Here is a 19,087-nt window from a genome sequence, read left to right as displayed (position 1 = left end):
GTTATTCATTGACTACATTTTCAGGGTGGTACCAACCCAATTACGATCAAAAACAAAATCCTCTCCATCTTAACTTCCCAACTACCCTTAATCAGGAAGAATCAGTAGGCTTGACAAGTCGTCACCCTAAGGGACTAGAAATGGGATATAGCAACGATATACACTATTTTCATGTATGTAGAGCTTACAAATGCATTACAATGTTAGTCAAAGGCACCTTTGGTTCTTCTCCACTGACAGGTTTATATAATTCTACCAGTGGTAGAATTACTCAGATATTGCTTGCTTCGCTTTTTATAATGGTACTTACTTTATTTTTAACCATAGGGCCTATCATTGGCTTCCATGTTTTTGGTCAGGACCATGTTCTTTGGGGTATGCGATACCTGTTATTCGTCATTTTCTTTCTTTATCAGAGGTAACCGGGGTAAGAAGTAAATGTGCTATAACTTCATGAGACAGATTTTTTGCTCCGTTCTTTCCTTTCTATTGGGATACCAAGGTCGCCAGAGGGTTTAAGAAAGTAACAGTAATCATAGAAACGGTAGCTAATGATACTTCCATAGCCCGAGTCAAAATTTCCGCTAAGATGTTAACTATCCATGTTGTGCCCGTACAAAATCGAACAGCTCTTGATTATATTCTTGCTGAGAAAGGTGGGATGTGTGCCCCGATTGGACTCTGGATAGCTCCAAAAGAAATTACAAATTTGGCAAAGCACATTTTTAAAAATTAGGTTGAAAACCTTTGGAGTTGGACTACGGAGTGGTTGGGATCCTTGGGAGTTTCAGTGGTGTAAGTCCTGGTCATGTTCTTTTTAGTTATTTTTGCTATATATCTTGCATTTGTGACAATTAAATGCATCTGTAAAAGAATGTCAAAAACATCAAAAAGCCCTGAAATAGTCATACCGTCACAAGATATGAAGGGTGCTTACTATTAATTTCTCATCAGAGACTGCATGCGTTTAATTTTCTCTTTGCTTTACTTTTTAACTATTGTAATTTATCTGTTCTATTTTCATTTAGAATAACCAAAAGGGGGGCAAATAATAGATTACAGATTTATTGCTTCACTGATTTATTGCTTCACTGATTTATTGCTTCACTGATTTATTTAGTACCTTTAAGAATTGATGCAGTATAATCTTGAAATTCAGTGCAAAGACAGAAAATGGAATATCCACAAGGCTAAAGTCATTGTTTCAGATAAAGATATGAGAATTGCTGTAAAGGAATTTAATATGTCAGAATTGAACATTGTTTCAAGAAAAGTTGCATAAAAGCCCTCATAATGAATAGACCATTGTTCTACCATATATTTAGTAACGAGAAAGTATCGCAGCCTTAGCAACAGAAACATTTAGTAATAAAAATGTTGCAAAACCTTAGCAATAAGCAAGATTACTGCAGAGCAACTTATCTTTGTCGGATTGGTACATGTGATGGGCACACATAGACATTCATTTAATTTGATAGACATTAATGAATCTTAAGTAATGACCAATACCTGGATAACAAATCATGTTCCAAGTGACAGTTACTTGAATAAATCAGGAAGCCTCAGCTAAGAATTAGAAACCAATGAGAGTGAATACGAGGTCAGACCATTGATAAATTCTTTAAGAATAAGGCTTCATGATAAAATTTTGTTCTGTATTTATGCTTTAAGAAATTTCCTAATATTTTCGTTTAACTCTCTTTATTATGTTTTGATGTATTATTTGATCTGAGTTTTAATTTATTTTGATGTAAGAGAATCAAGGTAAATGATTAGCAAAAAAGTTGTATTTTGGAACACCTCCAATCAACCGGGCCTGTGACTCTTATTTGAAGATAAAATAAGAGATCTTATCAAGCACTAAATTTTGACCATGGCTTCCTCAACCCGACGGCAACTAAGTCAGGTAGTGCAGCAGATGTTGAAGGGATTTACCCAGAATTCCTGCAAAACAGCTGATCACTGGAAAGAAGTTGGCTCACAAAGCCTTTTATGCGCATCAACAGCACAGGTACCATTAAAAACCGCAAGGTGTCAAACCAACGTAGTACCCATTGTCAAGTCAAGGAAGCCACTCAACAATCCGCACAGCTACTTCCCCATCACCCCACTCTCAACATACAACGGTCCTGGAACACCACCTGCTAAACAGAACCAAGTCCCACTCTGGAAATAGCAATGCTTCCCCAACAGGTATTTTTTTTTTTGTCGCACAGGCCACAACTGCTCCAAGCAGGTCCTGATCCGGACTCCAAATTTTGTGGCCTGTTTCCAGAAAAACCTGAAGATAGGAACCATTTTGTTGACTTATCCTGTGCCTATGACGCAGTGCAGTGCACAGGCATGTTGCAGAAACTCTCCAATATTATCTGCTGTGCGGAAAAACCTACAACCAATCAACACCATTGTCATCTACTAACAGTTCCGTATGCACCTTGGAGCTTGAATCAGATGCCGATGCATAATCAACAACAGGTTCCCAGAGATTAGTCTCTGTACCAGCTCTCTTCAACATGCATACCACTGACTTCCCAAGGTTTATAAGATGATCAGGGGAATAGATAGAGTAGACAGTCAGAGACTTTTTTCCCGGGTGGAACAAACCATTACAAGGTGACATAAATTTAAGGTGAATGGTGGAAGATATAGGGGGATGTCAGACATAGGTTTTATACCCAGAGAGTAGTGGGGGCATGGAATGCACTGCCTGTGGAAGTAGTTGAGTCTGAAACATTAGGGACCATCAAGCAGTTATTGGATAGGTACATGGATTACAGTAGAATGATGGGGTGGAGATTAATTTGTTCTTAAGGGCAGCACGGTAGCATTGTGGATAACACAATTGCTTTATAGCTCCAGGGTCCCAGGTTCGATTCCCGCCTTGGGTCACTGTCTGTGTGGAGTCTGTACATCCTCCCCGTGTGTGCGTGGGTTTCCTCCGGGTGCTCCGGTTTCCTCCCATAGTCCAAAGGTGTGCAGATTAGGTGGATTGGCCACGCTAAATTGCCCTTAGTGTCCAAAATTGCCCTTAGTATTGGGTGGGGTTACTGGGTTATGGGGATACTGTGGAGGTGTTGATCTCGGGTAGGGTGCTCTTTCCAAGAGCCGGGCAGACTCGATGGGCCGAGTGGCCTCCTTCTGCACTGTAAATTCTATGATAATATATGATTAATCTAGGGCAAAGGTTGCACAACATCCTGGGCCGAAGGGCCTGTCTTGTGCTGTATTTTTCTATGTTCAAAATCATGTTTCTTTGTTTATGCTGACAATTTGGCCCCGACTTTCCAGGCTAAACAACTTCAAGACATTTGAGAAAACACTCCCTAAAGGTCTTTAATAGTAGCAAATACTGGAAAAATTCAGGTCAGGAGAGAGAAACAGAGTTTAAGTTTTGAGTTCAATATGATTATTCTTCCCACTGAGGAACCAGTTCGGAAGAGTCATATCGGACTTGAAATGTTAACTCAGGTCTCTCTCATCAGAGGTTGCTAGACCTGCTGCATTTTTGCAACATTTTCTGCTTTTATTTCAGATTTCCAGTATCTATAGTATTTTATTTTTATATCACAAAGATCTATGTTCTCTGGAAGGCTACTTCAGAAAATGGAAACTTTGACAAAACACTACTAAGACTATCATTTCAGCTTTCCATCTGAACAACTTGGAAAGCCAAGGAAGGACTTCACATTAGCTCTATGGTCAAAAACACCTACAATCCAATGTTAAAATATCTTGGCATCACTCTTGATGGTACATTAACTTACCAGTGACACCTCCAGAACACTGGAGCCAAGCTCAAGACAAGAGTGAATCTCATATGGAAATTGGCAGGTACAACCTGGGACAGCAGAGCCATCACACTACATTCTGCTTCACTTGTGATTTATACAACAGCAGAGTACTGCTGCTCAATCTGACTCAGGAGCTGACTCACAAACACGGTAAATTTTCACCTCCAGGAGATCATGAGGATTTTCTTCTGAGACACTGAGACCAACACAGCTCGAGTGGCTGGCACAACCTCCCGATGTCTGCAGGGACATCATCCTCCTCAAAAGAACACCACAGTTGAGAGCTAATGAAGCACTCACATTCACACACCTCAAAAAAACATGCACTCCTTTTAAATTCCATTGCCCCCTCTCAAACATACATCATATCCTACAAATTGATCACAATCCGAGGAAATTGTGGCATGCATTCTACGTATGTCAGTGCGCTACTCCTGTATCTACTCAAAGTGCTGTGCATATGGCCCTTCACGAGATAAAAATGGAAAATGCTGGAGATATTCAGCAAGTCAACATAGAAAATAGGAGGAAGAGGAGGCCATTCAGTCCTTCTAACCTGCTCCGCCATTCATTGTGAGCATGGCTGATCATGCGACTCAATAGCCTAATCCCACTTCCCCCCCATACCCTTTAATCCCCTTTGCCTCAAGTGCTATATCTAACTGCTTGCTTCTTGAAAATATACAATGTTTTGTACTCAACTACTTCCTGTGTAATGAATTCCACAGGCTCACCACTCTCTGGGTGAAGACTTTTTTCCTCATTTCTGCCAAAGTGGTCTATCCTCTATCCTCAGGCTGTAACCGCTAGCTCTGGACACACCCACCATCGGGAACATCCTTCCTGCATCCACCCGGTCTAGTCCTGTTAGAATTTTATAGGTTTCTTGGAGATATACATTTTGTTCTCTCATCTAAATCATTAATATATAGTGTGAATAGTTGGGGTCCTAGCATCGATCCGTAGTATCCCATTAGTCACTGCCTGTTCATTTGGAAATGACCCATGAAATCCTACTCTTCGCTTCCTGTCTGCCAACTAGATTTCTATCCATCTCAGTACACTACCCTAAATCCCATGCGCTTTAATTTTAAGTGCTAATCTCTTATGCACCATTAGTAGAGAGAAACTAAGAGTTTGGGCTGATGATGACCCTTTATCAGACGCCTGTGTTAGTTAACCAAAGAACCCAATCAAGTTAGTTAAACACAATTTTCCTTTAACAGATCTGTGCTGCCTTTCATTTGAACAGAACTAATTTATAACCATCCTCAAGCCCGAAAATATACCCCACAATTTTTTAAAAATTACATTATATTTCAGACAGCACTGATCCTGACTTTAACTGGCCTGTAATTAAATGAACAACCTACTTCATCTCGGTCACATACGTCAAGTAAAAATGTCAAATGCAATTGTAGAATAGGATACAAAATGTTGCCCAAAATGATTTTCAAGGCCCATCTTGCTGAGCCATATCCAATTCATTTCAAGTTTTCTTTGGTCGGAGGTGTCCTGGGAGTTGAACAAAAAGAAACAGGAAATACAAAACAAGGATAGGCGAAATTCATGCACAGCTGCAGAGAAGGAAGGAAAACCTGTTCCAGGAAAGATAGAGAATATTGTAAAACAGGAAGGAAGATCAGATTTTGGGTCTGTCTGACACAATAACTTCATGACTATAAACATTTCAGCACCAATCTTTGTACAAATCTTTTTTTAAGTATGTTACTGACAGCATCTTTAGATGTATTGGTCATCACCTTTACAGCAACGCAAATGATTGAAAGGCTCAGTCAAGGTCAAATTGAGGTATGTTAATGTAAATATATATGTGCACTAGCCATTTATTTTAAACCTCATTTTCTACATTTTAAATCTCTCAACCACTCATTCTCCTCTGGCTAAAGATAATAAAAATTGTCAGGCTAACAATGAATATTGCTCTATACTGTTCACACCTATCCAGTAAATTATGAAAGCTAAACATAAACTTGTCCAATTGAATTTTCAAATTCCAACCCTTGACTATTGAATAAATCTTCCTCTGTAATCATATTCCCAGTGAACCAATGATTAAAGTTGGAAAAATTGATGAATAAACTTAGCAACAGAACATTTCTCTGTGATTTCAGGAAAAGGATTGAGAAATTTGAAAATTAACTCTCCAGGGATAGAAATGTCTTAGAATTTGAGGCTTATATATTGATATGTAATTATAGTTACATACATAAGGATCTTTCTATTCTCACTAAACACAATTTGTTGGGTTTGTGTGTAAACTCAAACTCCATTTTTTAATTAAACTCAAGTGATAAATATTACATTTCATTCATATTGCAGAAAAAAAACACCAACTATTTCAGAAAACTGTAAAAACCGTAACATTGTGAAGCTACCCAACGGGCTAGTAACTAAATGTACTAGCTAATATGGTAGGGATTCAGTTGACCATTAAGATCACTAGATTGTGCTAACTAGGCTAATCTCAGGCCCGAAGGGCCAAGAGATCTCCTCCTGCTCCTATTTTCTATGTTTTGTTTTAGTGGAGGGCGGTTTCTACTTACTAGTCAATGTTGTAGAGAATATTAGGGCGAGCCTTGGAGAAGGACAGGTTCAAGACAACTGTAATCCCTGCACTGTTGAATAACCTGGCAATGTTCATTGTTTAGTACTCTACTTCCCACAGGAGGGGTAATTTTTTGACGTTGTACTCCCACCAGTGAACTAAATGGAAATTGTGGCACATTAAATTTCTGACATATACTGCCGCCAGTCAAGGCACCAGACCAGAGGACAAAGCTGAAAAATAATTTAAAGAAATGTCTAGTTGGTGTAGGCATCAGAAGGCTACTGAAAGAAAAGTTTAAGAAACAACAAAATGTACCTTTGTACATTTTTCATTCAAAACCAAAACAACAAAACATTTATATGCCAATGCCCAAATGCTTATACATTCCGAAAACACCAATAGTTTTTATTGTTCCTGTGACATCAGGATTAATGCCTGTTTTTACTGGCTTCTATCCAATGCAAGTTACAAACAAATCCCCTGCATCCCCTCTCTAAGCATCATATATTCCAAATTTTTGATATGTTGCCAACAAGGTCACCTTCCATTCCCTCCCAAGGGCAAAACCTACTTGACGAGATGTGACATTTCAAGTTCATCACCATGGTAACTGTAATTACTGGGGAAAAATACTGGAAAGAACCTCAGCAAAGCAAGTTGTCAAAGAAGATGAAGTTAGCAGCCAAGTTTCAGACTATGTGTTTACAGCTTTACAGAGACAAAAACCAGAATAGACCATTCCAATCATTACTACAGATTTAACTCTTTCCAATCCAGCATCTCCACAAACATCTTAAAAGATCAATGCCAAAAACAAATAGTTGTGCAATAACAATACTGTGTACCGGTGTAATTCAAACCATATAAACATCAGCTTATTCTGACAAACTAGACAAGACCAAGTTTTGCTTTTAACCATGTGCTTCTGTGTGCTTAATAACAATGCATCTCATTTTATTTATTTACCCCTCTCCATTCTTTGGAAGATGCTGGGATCCAAATTAAATACAGTTGTGTCTCTTTTACACAAGTAAAATGAACAAAATGATCATAGATTTAGCAGTTGAAAGGTCTGTGCCTGATTTGCACCTGCACCATTAGTCACAATCATATGTAGGTCACTATCGACCACCTGGAAAAAGCACACGTTTTACTTCAACCTGTGAGGTTACAGGACCCATCCATTAAATTTATCTGCCCAGAGCTCAACTGAACATTAGTTGATCTATAAGTGGTCCTCGTCATCAACGATGCATGTTTTTGTAAATGCTTAAAATGATGTGGAGCCATTAGGAACAGGACAACTATAGATTGTTGTTGGCTTGGTTCAGGCCTTGCCCAATCTCTTCAAGTGCCCATCTCTCAGCAAGTACCTCTGAGGCTGTAGTTGCTGAAGAGCGCTAGACCAGTAAGTCAGTAACATATTTAACCCCCACTGATCCTTACCAATTACTGACCAACGCTCTTATTCTTTGTGTAAGGGCCAAAAGGTTTCTCAGCAGACTATTCACTGCAGAGATCTGACGTGCCCAATTTGTCCACTCTGAATCCACAACCATGCGCTATCTGACAGAGGTCGAGCGAATAAAGATTGAGAGAAAGATTAATGATTGGCTTTCTCCTATATGGGCAAGATTTTCCTGGAAATCGGCAAAGGTCGATGGCAGGCGGGAAAGCGACATTGAAACCACTGTCGGCAATGGCCGCTTTCTCCGCCATATAATATGGGACTTGAAAAAAACTTCAAGGATAGGGTCCCAAATTTCACCTCTGATTCACTCACCAACAGCTTAGAAGCACAAGGATCGGGCACCATTTTTAAAGGTCACTCCAGCTCATCACTTTGCACTTCTCGCAAAACTACAGCTCCTGTCGCTGAACCCACCCGATACAAACAGGACTGAAAAATCTTGGTGTACATCTCAGCAGTTCTGAGGCCAATATTCTCCATCTACCTGCGATGGCTGAGATTGGCTAAACCAAAATAGGCCAAAACTTCAACCTGCTGTCTTTTGATATCCATGGTTTAGTGTTGCACTGGGCAGCGTCTTCTCCTCAATAGACCATTGGTGAAGTCCTATGTAATATCCCATTTAAAGTAGCCAAATGTTAAGGTTTTATTTACTGCAAGTGGATCTGGTCACCTAATCAACGGAAGGATATGTCTGCCCTTGGGAGTGTAATGAGCACTGAAAATGGTTCCTGGCATCAGCAATTAGATTAAACTGAAGGTTAGGAAAGCTTTATTTGTTTTCTTTGGAAAAGCAGATATTTTTGGGTAAAGTAACTGAAGTCTACAACGTAAGGAATGTAATTGATAATACATTTTTCATTCTGGTGAAGGATTCAAAAAGCAGATGACATGATTTTAAAAATAGGATGACTGGAGATTAGGTGGCAGGGTAATAAACATGAGGAATAGGTAACTAGCAAAAGTAAGTTGAAGGGACAATATAATTGAATTCAAGAGTTTCGTTTGTAAACTTGAGCGCATCCAAACCCTGTTGCATTGCCTTACCTGGCAGCAAGTCCCATTCCCCTATCAACCCTTTGGTCACTGACACTTGTTGGCCCTGATCAAGCAAATGTTTAGATTTTAAAATTCTCATCCTTCTCTTCAATTTCCTCTACTTGTCCTTTCCCATCACTGTAATTCTCCAACCCAACAACCATCCTAGATATCTGTCCTCTTGGCCTCTCGTACATTCCCAATTATAATTGCTTCACAATTTGCAGCTGCACCTTCGATTGTCTCGGCCCCAAGCTCTGGAATTCCCTCCTTACATCTCTTCACCACTCTACTTTGTTTTCCCCTTTAAGACTCTTCCTAAAATCTACCTCTTTGACCAAGCTTTGGTCCCCTGGCCTAATATCTCCCTGCGGGGCTCAAGGTTACATTTTGCTTTATAATATTGCTGGGAAGCACGCTGGAATGTTTCATTATGTCAAAGACACATACATAAATTGTTGTTGAGACAATTTGATGCATTTCAAGAGCAAAATGGATTGAGAGGAATGAAAGGGGTAGTGCTTGTTTGCTTTATCAAAAGGGAATGGATTTGGTTGGCTTGATGATTTTTCCCATTCCAGAAAATTCCAATGTTCTCGTCATTTATTATTCTAACATCTTCAAGTGCCATGTCCTACTGTGACCTACACATTTGAAGAAAACTTTTAAAGAGTTGTGTTTATGAACTGAAAATGTATCTAGGAAATCAACCTAATAGTTGTTACCACTGGAAACATGCAATTTGAAGGGATTTGGATATGTTGTGAAATAACCAGCAATAGAACATACAGAGTTGGAGGATGAGAAGAGAACAGAATGAAAAATAAAAACTGAAACCCAATTTAAAAGAACACCAGAAGTTACTAACACCAGAATTTGTTTAAAACTCAGGCATTTCTACAATCAACACATTTCTTTTGTAAAAGTTAACTGTAAACGGTATAGATTTTTGTGCTCAAAGTGCAGCTGAAGTCACGTATGAATATTATTTTTTGACACATAACCAGTGTTGTTGACCATATAGTAATTGAGCATTGGATCATATTCAGGTGCTGGAGATTCACATGTGTTCCGACATATAGATGACTGATCTCTGGTCGCCAGCTTTGAAAGCGCATGTTCATATCGTGTCTTTGTAAATAAAAGCTTATAAGTGCTTAATGATTAGGCTCCAGTTCACTGCCTGACTACCTAGACCAAGTGTGACCCAGAGGGAAAAAATCAAAGGTTTTTAAAAACTCTGACATAGGGTCAACCTTACCATTGATTACAGCAAATTAAAACTACTTACTTTGCTCCAATTATGGGGCAGGTTTCTCCTGTATGCTATTTGTAACAAAGATCATAAATTCAGTTATTATAAATGGAGTGCCTAAGATAAATGCCCATCCCTGGCAGTCTGCCATAACATCTGCCTTAGAAGCACACTGAGTTTCTAATTCCTATATTTTGAGTTCTTTGAATGTAGCACAGTGGTTAGCACTGTTGCCAGGGTCCCAGGTTCGATTCCTGCTTGGGTCACTGTCTGTGCGGCGTCTGCACGTTCTCCCCGTCTCTGCGTGGGTTTCCTTCGGGTGCTCCGATTTCCTCCCACACGTCCCGGAAAACGTGCTGTTAGATAATTTGGATATTCTGAATTCTCCCTCTGTGTACCCGAACAGGCGCCAGAGTGTGGCGACTAGGGGCTTTTAACAGTAACTTAATTGCGGTGTTAATGTAAGCCTACTTGTGACACTAATAATGGTTATACTATTAGTTGGACTTTCAGGGAGTGGAATTTCTTGCAGTTCATGAACGGCGCCGCATGCCACCATGGAGACTGCAGGCTCACATGGCTGCAGTCTATCACACCCTGCTCTGAGGCATGCCTGTTAAACGGGTGAAGCCCACTGACGTCCTGGCTCACCTTGTGATGGTCCAAGTTGATATACATGTGGGGCCTTGCATAAAGAGATCTGTTGCCCTCTAATGCATTGTGTGGTTGTTGACTGGGAATTGCCACACAGATCACTGGTGCTGCCCTGTAATGAGCTGCTTGCATACAAGTTCAGATTGGCAGTGACTAAGTGCTACAGATAGTGAGTGTTCTCCCATTCTTTTTGGTGCCAGCCCTTGCAGGTTTGCAAGGGTGGTTACCGTCTCCTAACCTCACCTAACCTTTTGGACACCAAGGGGCAATTTAGCATGGCCCATCCACCTAACCTGCACATCTTTGGACTTCTCCCTTAGGCGAGTGCCTCTCCACGAGGCCTCACACCTTCCCTCTTACATGGCAAATCCCCACACCTGTCCCTCTCAACTCTACCAGGATTAGCTGCTTGGACCCTAGACAGTCAAACGGCCCAGACTATTGGAATTCAAATTCCATTGAGCTTAACTCTTTTGTCCTCGCAGTGCTGCCGGAGTGTTGGGTTTCATTCATGCTGCAGTTGTGCTTCCCCAAGTGGGAGGATCTTCATTCCTCATGAGGCACGGATGCAACCCATTCCCGACCCAGCACTTGCAGGCTGGCCTCTTAACAGTCACGCACCAGGAACCTCACTTTCCAGCTCCTAATAAGGACGGGCACTCCCTCAGCAGCGATTTGAGCACAAGCCCAGCAAGGAGGACAGAGGAAGCAATTTCCGCAGGCCAGTATTCAGATTCCTTTAAAGCAATTTGTGCCCTGAAGTGAAGAGAAGGCAAGGCCTGCTGGCAACCACACCCCATCCCAGCTCTGAGGTGAACTTATGTGTCCCCCTCTTACTCTTCGGTGCACCCTGCGCATTGAAGGCCCTGAAGATTCATGGCTGCCGGAACACCCAACTCCAATACCCCATCAGAAGTGAGGCCACCAGGTTCACGTTTATGGAGACCAAGTTGATATACATGTGGTGAATGGTGCCAGTGTCACATCATGCCAGCACTGAATATTCAGTGAGCGGATGAGGAGTGGAAGGAGGTCCGAAGTGAGTGTTCTCTAATGCATTAGAATAAGGTTCCGGGGCTCCCTCTGCATAATTCACAGTACTCCACAAGTGAGGGGGTGGAAATCGCAAATGTCAATCATGCTGGAGAGACTTCCGTTTTTTGATTCACTCCGGATTATGATCCGGCAGCCATGAATCTTCAGGGCCTTCAATGCGCAGGGTGCACCGAAGAGTAAGAGGGGGGACACATAAGTTCACCTCAGGGCTGGGATGGGGTAGGGCCACGTTTCTCAAGGACCAAGAATGTGGCTCAAAATAGTCCCCTCTGTCTTTTTAGGACTTCACCCTCTCCTTTCTATTCATTTGTCTTCATTTCACCTTTAGTTACAAAAATTCAAACAAATAATGATATTGTTCAAAATAAAAATGAAAAGCATAAGAAGAAATACATTATAAAATTAAACAGTTTAATGTTAAACACTTCCATGACCAAATGGTTTGTGCGCTTCAGAAGAAAGCAGGACTTACCAGGATGAGATCTATTGTCAATTTTCAAAGCTTTAGTTACTTTTTCCATAGAATAGCACTCCTAGGAATAACAACAGGTCAACTTATAATACGTGGATGTAACTCATTTAGTGACAGATATGAAAGCTTATGGCCTAGAAGCTTATAAACCTCAGAAAGGCTCAATATCCGTGGTTTATTTTACAAGCAGCAGTCATACTGTTTCTTCACTAAAATTCCCTAATTATACAATTTTATAATCTTTTTCATAATATTGACAAACACGCACATTTGAGGCTGCAATCAGATCAGCCATAATTTTATTCAATGATGGAGAAGGCTCCAGGAGCCTAATGGTCTACTCTTGCTCCTAATTTTCATGTTCTTGTGTATCTCAAGGTTTCTTTTAAGCAATCTTGTGTAGCAAAATCTGCACCAAACACTATCAACTAAAACCTCAAATGGCTGATTTCAATATTTAAAGTAAACCAATAATATTGTTACATTTTGGAACACTGACTTACCGCATTAATACACGTTTTCATCTTGCATTCCATGATTGCATCCTCAATAATTGGGCTCCATAAATTACGGAACATGAATTGGAAATGGGCATGCAATATTTCTGTTTTTTCACACTTGGTTTTGCGTGGTTTTTGACTATTAATAGCCAGTGAGATGTTAGAAAGACCAATTTTATGTATTGAATTGATGGCAGGTCTTGGGATGAGAAAGCAGTCGTAAAGATTCACATCATCGAAAAGCTGTCGTCCAAATGAAGGATGTAAAATCTACAAAAATATGAAATTTCAATCAATGTTGTGCAGGGTAACATATATAACCTTTTAAAAATAACCCTTCTTTATAGAGGACATTGTACTGTAAACACTAATATATTAGAGAATACACAGGAAGGCAAGTATAACAGAATACAATAGAAGACTGATGTTCCGAGACACGGTAAATATGAGCAACTGATTTAATCAGTTCCCAATTGATTTTCAGCAAATCATCCTCCAACTTTCTTTCTACAGTAATTCCAAATGAAACTGGTTTACAACAGCAGTCCAAAAGGGAATCATTGCGAATTGGCAGATCGTTGTTTATTGCAATAGCTTTCACTTTCCACTGACTTGGAAAATATCACTCAATTCTTTTAATTTCAAACAAAGAAATATCACGAATGAGGCTAGGAAGTGAGCTTACAAAATGAGTTTCAACTATTGTTCTGTAAACATAGGTGGAAAGATTGGGGGCGCGATTCTCCCAAAACGGGAGAAATCGTAAGGCTGGCGTCAAACCCGGGCGGGTTTGACGCCAGCGCGCCCCTTCCCGACCGGGAACCGATTCTGGTCCCTGGTCGGGGCTAGCAGCCCGACACCGTAAGCTCCGGCATCACGGGCTTAACGAATTTTGTTAAGCCCGCTTGCCGGAGTTAGCGCCGGCTGACGCGTCATATGACGTCAGCCGCGCATGCGCGGATTGGAAGACTCCAACCCGCGCATGCGCGGATGACGTCATCGCGTATTTGCCCGAAACCCGCGCATGTGCGGGCCGGGATGCCCCTCAGCCGCCCCGCGAATGGATACTGCGGGGCGGCGGAAGGAGAAATAGTGCGCGGGCATCGGGCCCGCGATCGGTGCCCACCGATCGCGGGCCCATGGCACCCTTGGCACTGCCGTGCCAATCGGTGCCATGGTTATAAAAAGCGAGTTCCCGCCGTTTTTACGAACGGCCAGACCAGGTGTGTTTGCCGGCCGTAAAAAAACGGCGGCAGCGATTCGTGTCGGGAGTTGGGCGGGGGGGGGGGGGGGAAAGAATAGCGGGAGGGCGGGAAAAATGTCGGGAAGGCCCTCCCGCTATTCTCCGACCCGTCGTGGGGGGCGGAGAATCGCGCCCTGGGTGCGGTGAAAAATTGGTTGCTGATTTACTAGGAGTATTCTTTATGCCTCTGGTGTAGATCAGTTAAACTCAGTTAAGATCTCCTAATATTCAGCCTTTTGGGGTGACACAATGGCACAGTGGTTAGCACTGTTGCCTCAGGGAAAGTACCAGGGACCCGGGTTCAATTCCGGCCTTGGATGACTGTGTAGTAATTGCACATTCTCCCAGTGTCTGTGTGGATTTCCGCCCATAGTGCAGTTAGGTGGATATGCCATGCTAAATTGTCCTTTAGTGTCCAAAGTTGTGCAGGTTAGGTGAGGTTATGAGGCCAGGGCGGTGGAATGGCTCTTCAAGAGGGTCAGCGCAGACCCGATTCGCAGAATAGTCTCCTCCTACACTGTAGGAATTTTATGGTTCAATGGAATCGCAGAGTCCTGTTAGAGAGGGAGTTCCAGGATTTTGTCCCCTTGATGGTGAAGGAATGGTGATATATTTCCAAGTCAAGATGAGGGTGGCTTGGTGGGGGAACGTCCACAACCTGGTGTTCCCATGCATTTGCTGCCCTTTTAGAAGGTAGTTGTTGTGGGTATAGAAGAGTTATCGGTGAGTTATTGCATTGCACTTTTAGAAGCCACTGCTGCTATTGTGCGTCGGTGGAGGAAATTAATATTTGTGGATGGAATGCTAATCAAGTGTGCTGATTAGTCCTGGATAGTGTAAAGCTTCTCGAGTTTTGTTGGAGCTGCACTCGTCCAGGAAAGTGGAGAGCATGCCATCACACTCCTAACTTGTGCCATGTGGCTGGAGAACAGGGTTTGGGAGTCAAGAGGCGAGGCACTTTTACTGATGATCGAGAATAGACGCATAGATTGGTAATTGGCTTGGTTGGTTTTGTCCTTCTTGTAGACAGGAAATACCTGGCAAATTTTTCACAATGTCGAGTATATATGCCAGTGTTGTAGCTGTATAGAGATAACTTAATTAGGGACGCAACAAGTCCTGGAGCATGTCTTTTGCACTATTGCTGGAATATTACCAGGACCCATCGCCTTTGCAGTATCCAATGTCTTCAGCTGTTTCTTGATATGACATGGAGTGGATCGAATTGGCTGAAGACTGGATTCTGTGACACTGGTGAACCCTAGAGGAAGCCTAGATGGATCATCCACTCAGCACTTCTGGCCGAAGATTTTTGCAAATGCTTCAGCCTCATCTTACATGCTGGGTTCCCCTATCATTGAGGGTGGGGATATTTTTGAAGCCTCCACTTCCAGTGAGTCCACCACCATACATGACTGGATGTGGTAAACTGCAGAGCATTGATATGATCCATTGGTGTGGAATCAAGTAGCATTAGCATTGTATCGCTTTTTGCAGTTCAACAATGCACGATGTTTTCCAAGCATGATCAAACTTAAGGCATTGTTTGAACTTCAAATCTAAACTTATGACTTATTTAATCAAATACTTAATAATCATTTATCATGTATTATTTTAATTTCCTTAACATATTCTCCATTCACATATTACCAGTTAAATTTCAGATTTTATTACTAATTTCTAGTGTACAATACAATTACAATTGAAAGCAAGTAATAAGGCTATAATGTATTTTGGAGGGTGAACAAATCCTAATTTCACTGAATATGTATTAAATTAGGTTATTTTCCCTCAACATTGAGTATACATATGGAAATAGACATATTTACTTGCCATACTTCCTCACATACATTACTACTGTACAACCAACACAAAATTTTAAAAGTATTTTTGACACCCATTAATCATCCAAATAGATAATTAGTAGCTAATTACAACCTTCCCTGCACATCTTTGGGTTGTGGGGGTGAGACCAACACAGACATGGGGAGAACGTGTAAACTCTACACAGACAGTGACCTGGGGCCGGGATCGAACTAGGGACCTCTGCGCTGTGAGACAGCAGTGCTAACCACTGCACCACCCTCATTTAGTATTAAGATAATGTGAAATTACTTTACTTAAAGGGTCGTGAATCTTTGGAATTCTTTACCCAACAGGGTTGTGGATGCTCCATTATCGAATACATCCAAAGCTGGGTTAGACAGGCTTTTGTTCTGGCAGGGAACTGAGGGATATGGGAAACGGGCGGGAAAATAGAACTGAAGCTTAAAGTCGGCGTCATTGTATTGATTGGTGGAGCCATATGGTCTACTCCTGCTCCTATTAATTATGTTAACTAGTGCAAAATTAGTCAGCTCAACTTTGGAGTAGATAAATTTGAAGATTTATTGAGGGAACAAGACAAACTAGTAGCATCCAATTCATATGGAAGACACTGCATTATGAGTATAATATGATAGAAATACCAGAAAAATACAAGATCCAAAAGGTATTGACTGTAGCTTTAAAACATTTATTTTTTATTTTTTATTTTTTTTATTTAGAGTACCCAACTCTTTTTGTTCCAATTAAGGAGCAATTTAGCATGGCCTACCTGCACATCTTTTTTTTTGGTTGGGGGTGAGACCTGCACACACGGGGAGAATGTGCAAACTCTACACAGTGACCCGGTGCCGGGATTGAATCTGGGTTCTCGGCGTTGTGAGGCAGGGTATTGACTGTAGCTTTATAAAGTAAAGTGTTGCCCACGTTAGAGAGAGAGAGAGAGAGAGAGAGAGAGAGAGAGAGGAGAGAGGTGTTAACCCTAGTTCTTGCCTGCTTGTTAAAGGGGACATGACCTCAGAAGAGGTTAAAAAAATAGTGCTAAGATATTTAAGATGGAAAGAGGGAGAAATTGATAAACTAATCAAGCTTAGATAGGATAAAACCTAGGCCAGTTGGATTGGATTCTCACACATTAAAAAAATGTTGGGCAAAAGATGGCACAGACAATATCACATATCTACAAAAAGATAAATTTTTAAAAAGGGAACAATGCCAGAGGACTTGTGGACAGCTAACCTGGTTCCTATGTGTTAAAAGGGGGAGATGGAACAAGTCCAAGTAATATTAGACTTAGAAGAAGTGGTAGAAAAGAATGGAATGCTTACTCAAAGATGTAATTTTAAAAATCTAGAAACTGAAAAGGTAAGGAAGATTTGTCGGCATGGATTCCAAAAGTGAAGGTCACTATATTTAACCTTTAGTAAATTTTATACTAGGTGAATGCTACACAGACTGAGTTCCTGACAGATGGATTAAATGTGTTAGATCATTTAATAGGAGTCAACTGCTCATATTTAATAAACATTTCAATAGAGGAGGATGTAAAAGAAACATAATAGCCAATCAGAGGTCAAGCATATAAACCTTTGCAAAACTGATTTAAAAATTGAAGAAAATATTATGTACCTCTCCATAGACAGTTGCGTTGTTGTAAATCTTTGAAAGTGTTTTTTTAGGGTTGCAATGCTCAAAAATTCTGATATAAGCTGACTCGGTAATAATATTATGCTTAACGAGATCACAAACCTCTTGTATACGTGGGCAATGCACCTGATTAATGAAAAACAAGAGAAAAAAATGATAAATCATTAAAGGGCAGCTTAATTCCAATTATTATCCATGAAATATTATGCTAACCATTTTAAAAATAGATGAGCAGTGCAATAAGTAAACTGAAATGAAGAATGTAATTTACATAACCTCAAGACAGCCCATGGAGTTCTGGAATGAATTAACTATTTTTCCCCCAAGTGTAATTTCTGTTGTAATGTAGGAAAGTGCAGGAGTCAATTTGCACAAAGCAAGATTCCATAACAACAATGACCTGATAATTAGCTTTAGATATGGTTTTAGCTGGCTGACGGATAAATATTAGGACACCATAATTCGCCTGATCATCTTCGCAAAGACCATGGGATCTGTTACGTTCAGTTTCAAGAGTAGGTAGGACCTCAGTTTAAAGTTTTGCCCAAAAGGTGAAAGCAGCACACACACCGTTCTACATTGAAGTGTCATGTTAGATTATGTAGTCCTGTCACTGGAGAATGGCTTGAGCCCATTTCTTTCTGATTCAGAGATCAGACTGCAATCATTTAAGTCAATGCCAACATCTTGAGTACAGTAAGAAGTCTTACAACACCAGGTTAAAGTCCAACAGGTTTGTTTCAAACACGAGCTTTCGGAGCACGGCTCCTTCTTCAGGTGAATGACCTGAAGAAGGAGCCGTGCTCCGAAAGCTCGTGTTTGAAACAAACCTGTTGGACTTTAACCTGGTGTTGTAAGACTTCTTACTGTGCTCACCCCAGTCCAACGCCGGCATCTCCACATCATGGCTACCATTGACATCTTGAGTGGTATTGTAATATTCAGAATGGCAAAAGACACGGGACAGGATTCCACAGGGTAGCCTTCGACTTCTCTATACCTAGGAACGCAGGAAGGGCCTCTAGGATGGCCTGGAGCATCGGCACCCTGGTCTTCTGCCTCCAGGCAACTAAGGTTTCCCCAGCCTCATCAGCCCCTTTCTATTGAACTTAAACAGCTGTTAATCAATTACCCATCACTTCCAGATATGTTACCCCAGGGAACAGTGTGTACTACTTACTTACTCCCAGTCTGCCTTGGAATGGAGCAGCCACAGCCTTCAGGCAGGTTTTGCTGGCTCTGTCAGTGAGTTCCCCACCGCTCTCTAACCAACTTATCATTTGCCTTCTTTACCGCCTGCTGCACCTGCATGTTTACCTTCAGCAACTGCTATACAAGGACACCCAGGTCTCATTGCACACTGCCCTCTCCTAATTTATGGCCATTCAGATAATAATCTGTATCCCATTTTTGCAATCAAACTGGTTGACCTCCCATTTATCAAATTATACTGCATCTGCCATTCATTTGCCTACTCACTCAACTTGCCAAAGCACATGGAAGGATCTCTGTATTCTCCTCACAGGTCACTCGCCCACCCAACTTTATGTCAGCGACAAATTGA

General features: G+C 41.1%; 1 protein-coding gene across 2 annotated transcripts in view; it reads right to left on the bottom strand.

Moving 5' to 3' along the window:
- Positions 1–19,087, bottom strand: part of LOC119955643 (transforming growth factor beta receptor type 3-like) — a 142,838-nt gene that overhangs the window by 6,049 nt on the left and 117,702 nt on the right. For both annotated transcript variants that reach the window (XM_038782066.1, XM_038782065.1), the window contains exons 12-14: positions 17,506–17,649; positions 12,813–13,079; positions 12,310–12,370 (exon numbers count right to left, since the gene is read on the bottom strand). In XM_038782066.1, the coding sequence (XP_038637994.1) occupies positions 12,310–12,370; positions 12,813–13,079; positions 17,506–17,649 (472 nt within the window). The remainder of the gene's footprint in view (positions 1–12,309; positions 12,371–12,812; positions 13,080–17,505; positions 17,650–19,087) is intronic.

The sequence above is a fragment of the Scyliorhinus canicula genome, chromosome 21 (assembly GCF_902713615.1).
Source record: "Scyliorhinus canicula chromosome 21, sScyCan1.1, whole genome shotgun sequence".
In the NCBI taxonomy this organism is placed as follows: Eukaryota; Metazoa; Chordata; class Chondrichthyes; order Carcharhiniformes; family Scyliorhinidae; genus Scyliorhinus; species Scyliorhinus canicula.
This window is presented reverse-complemented; position numbering and strand designations above follow the sequence as displayed.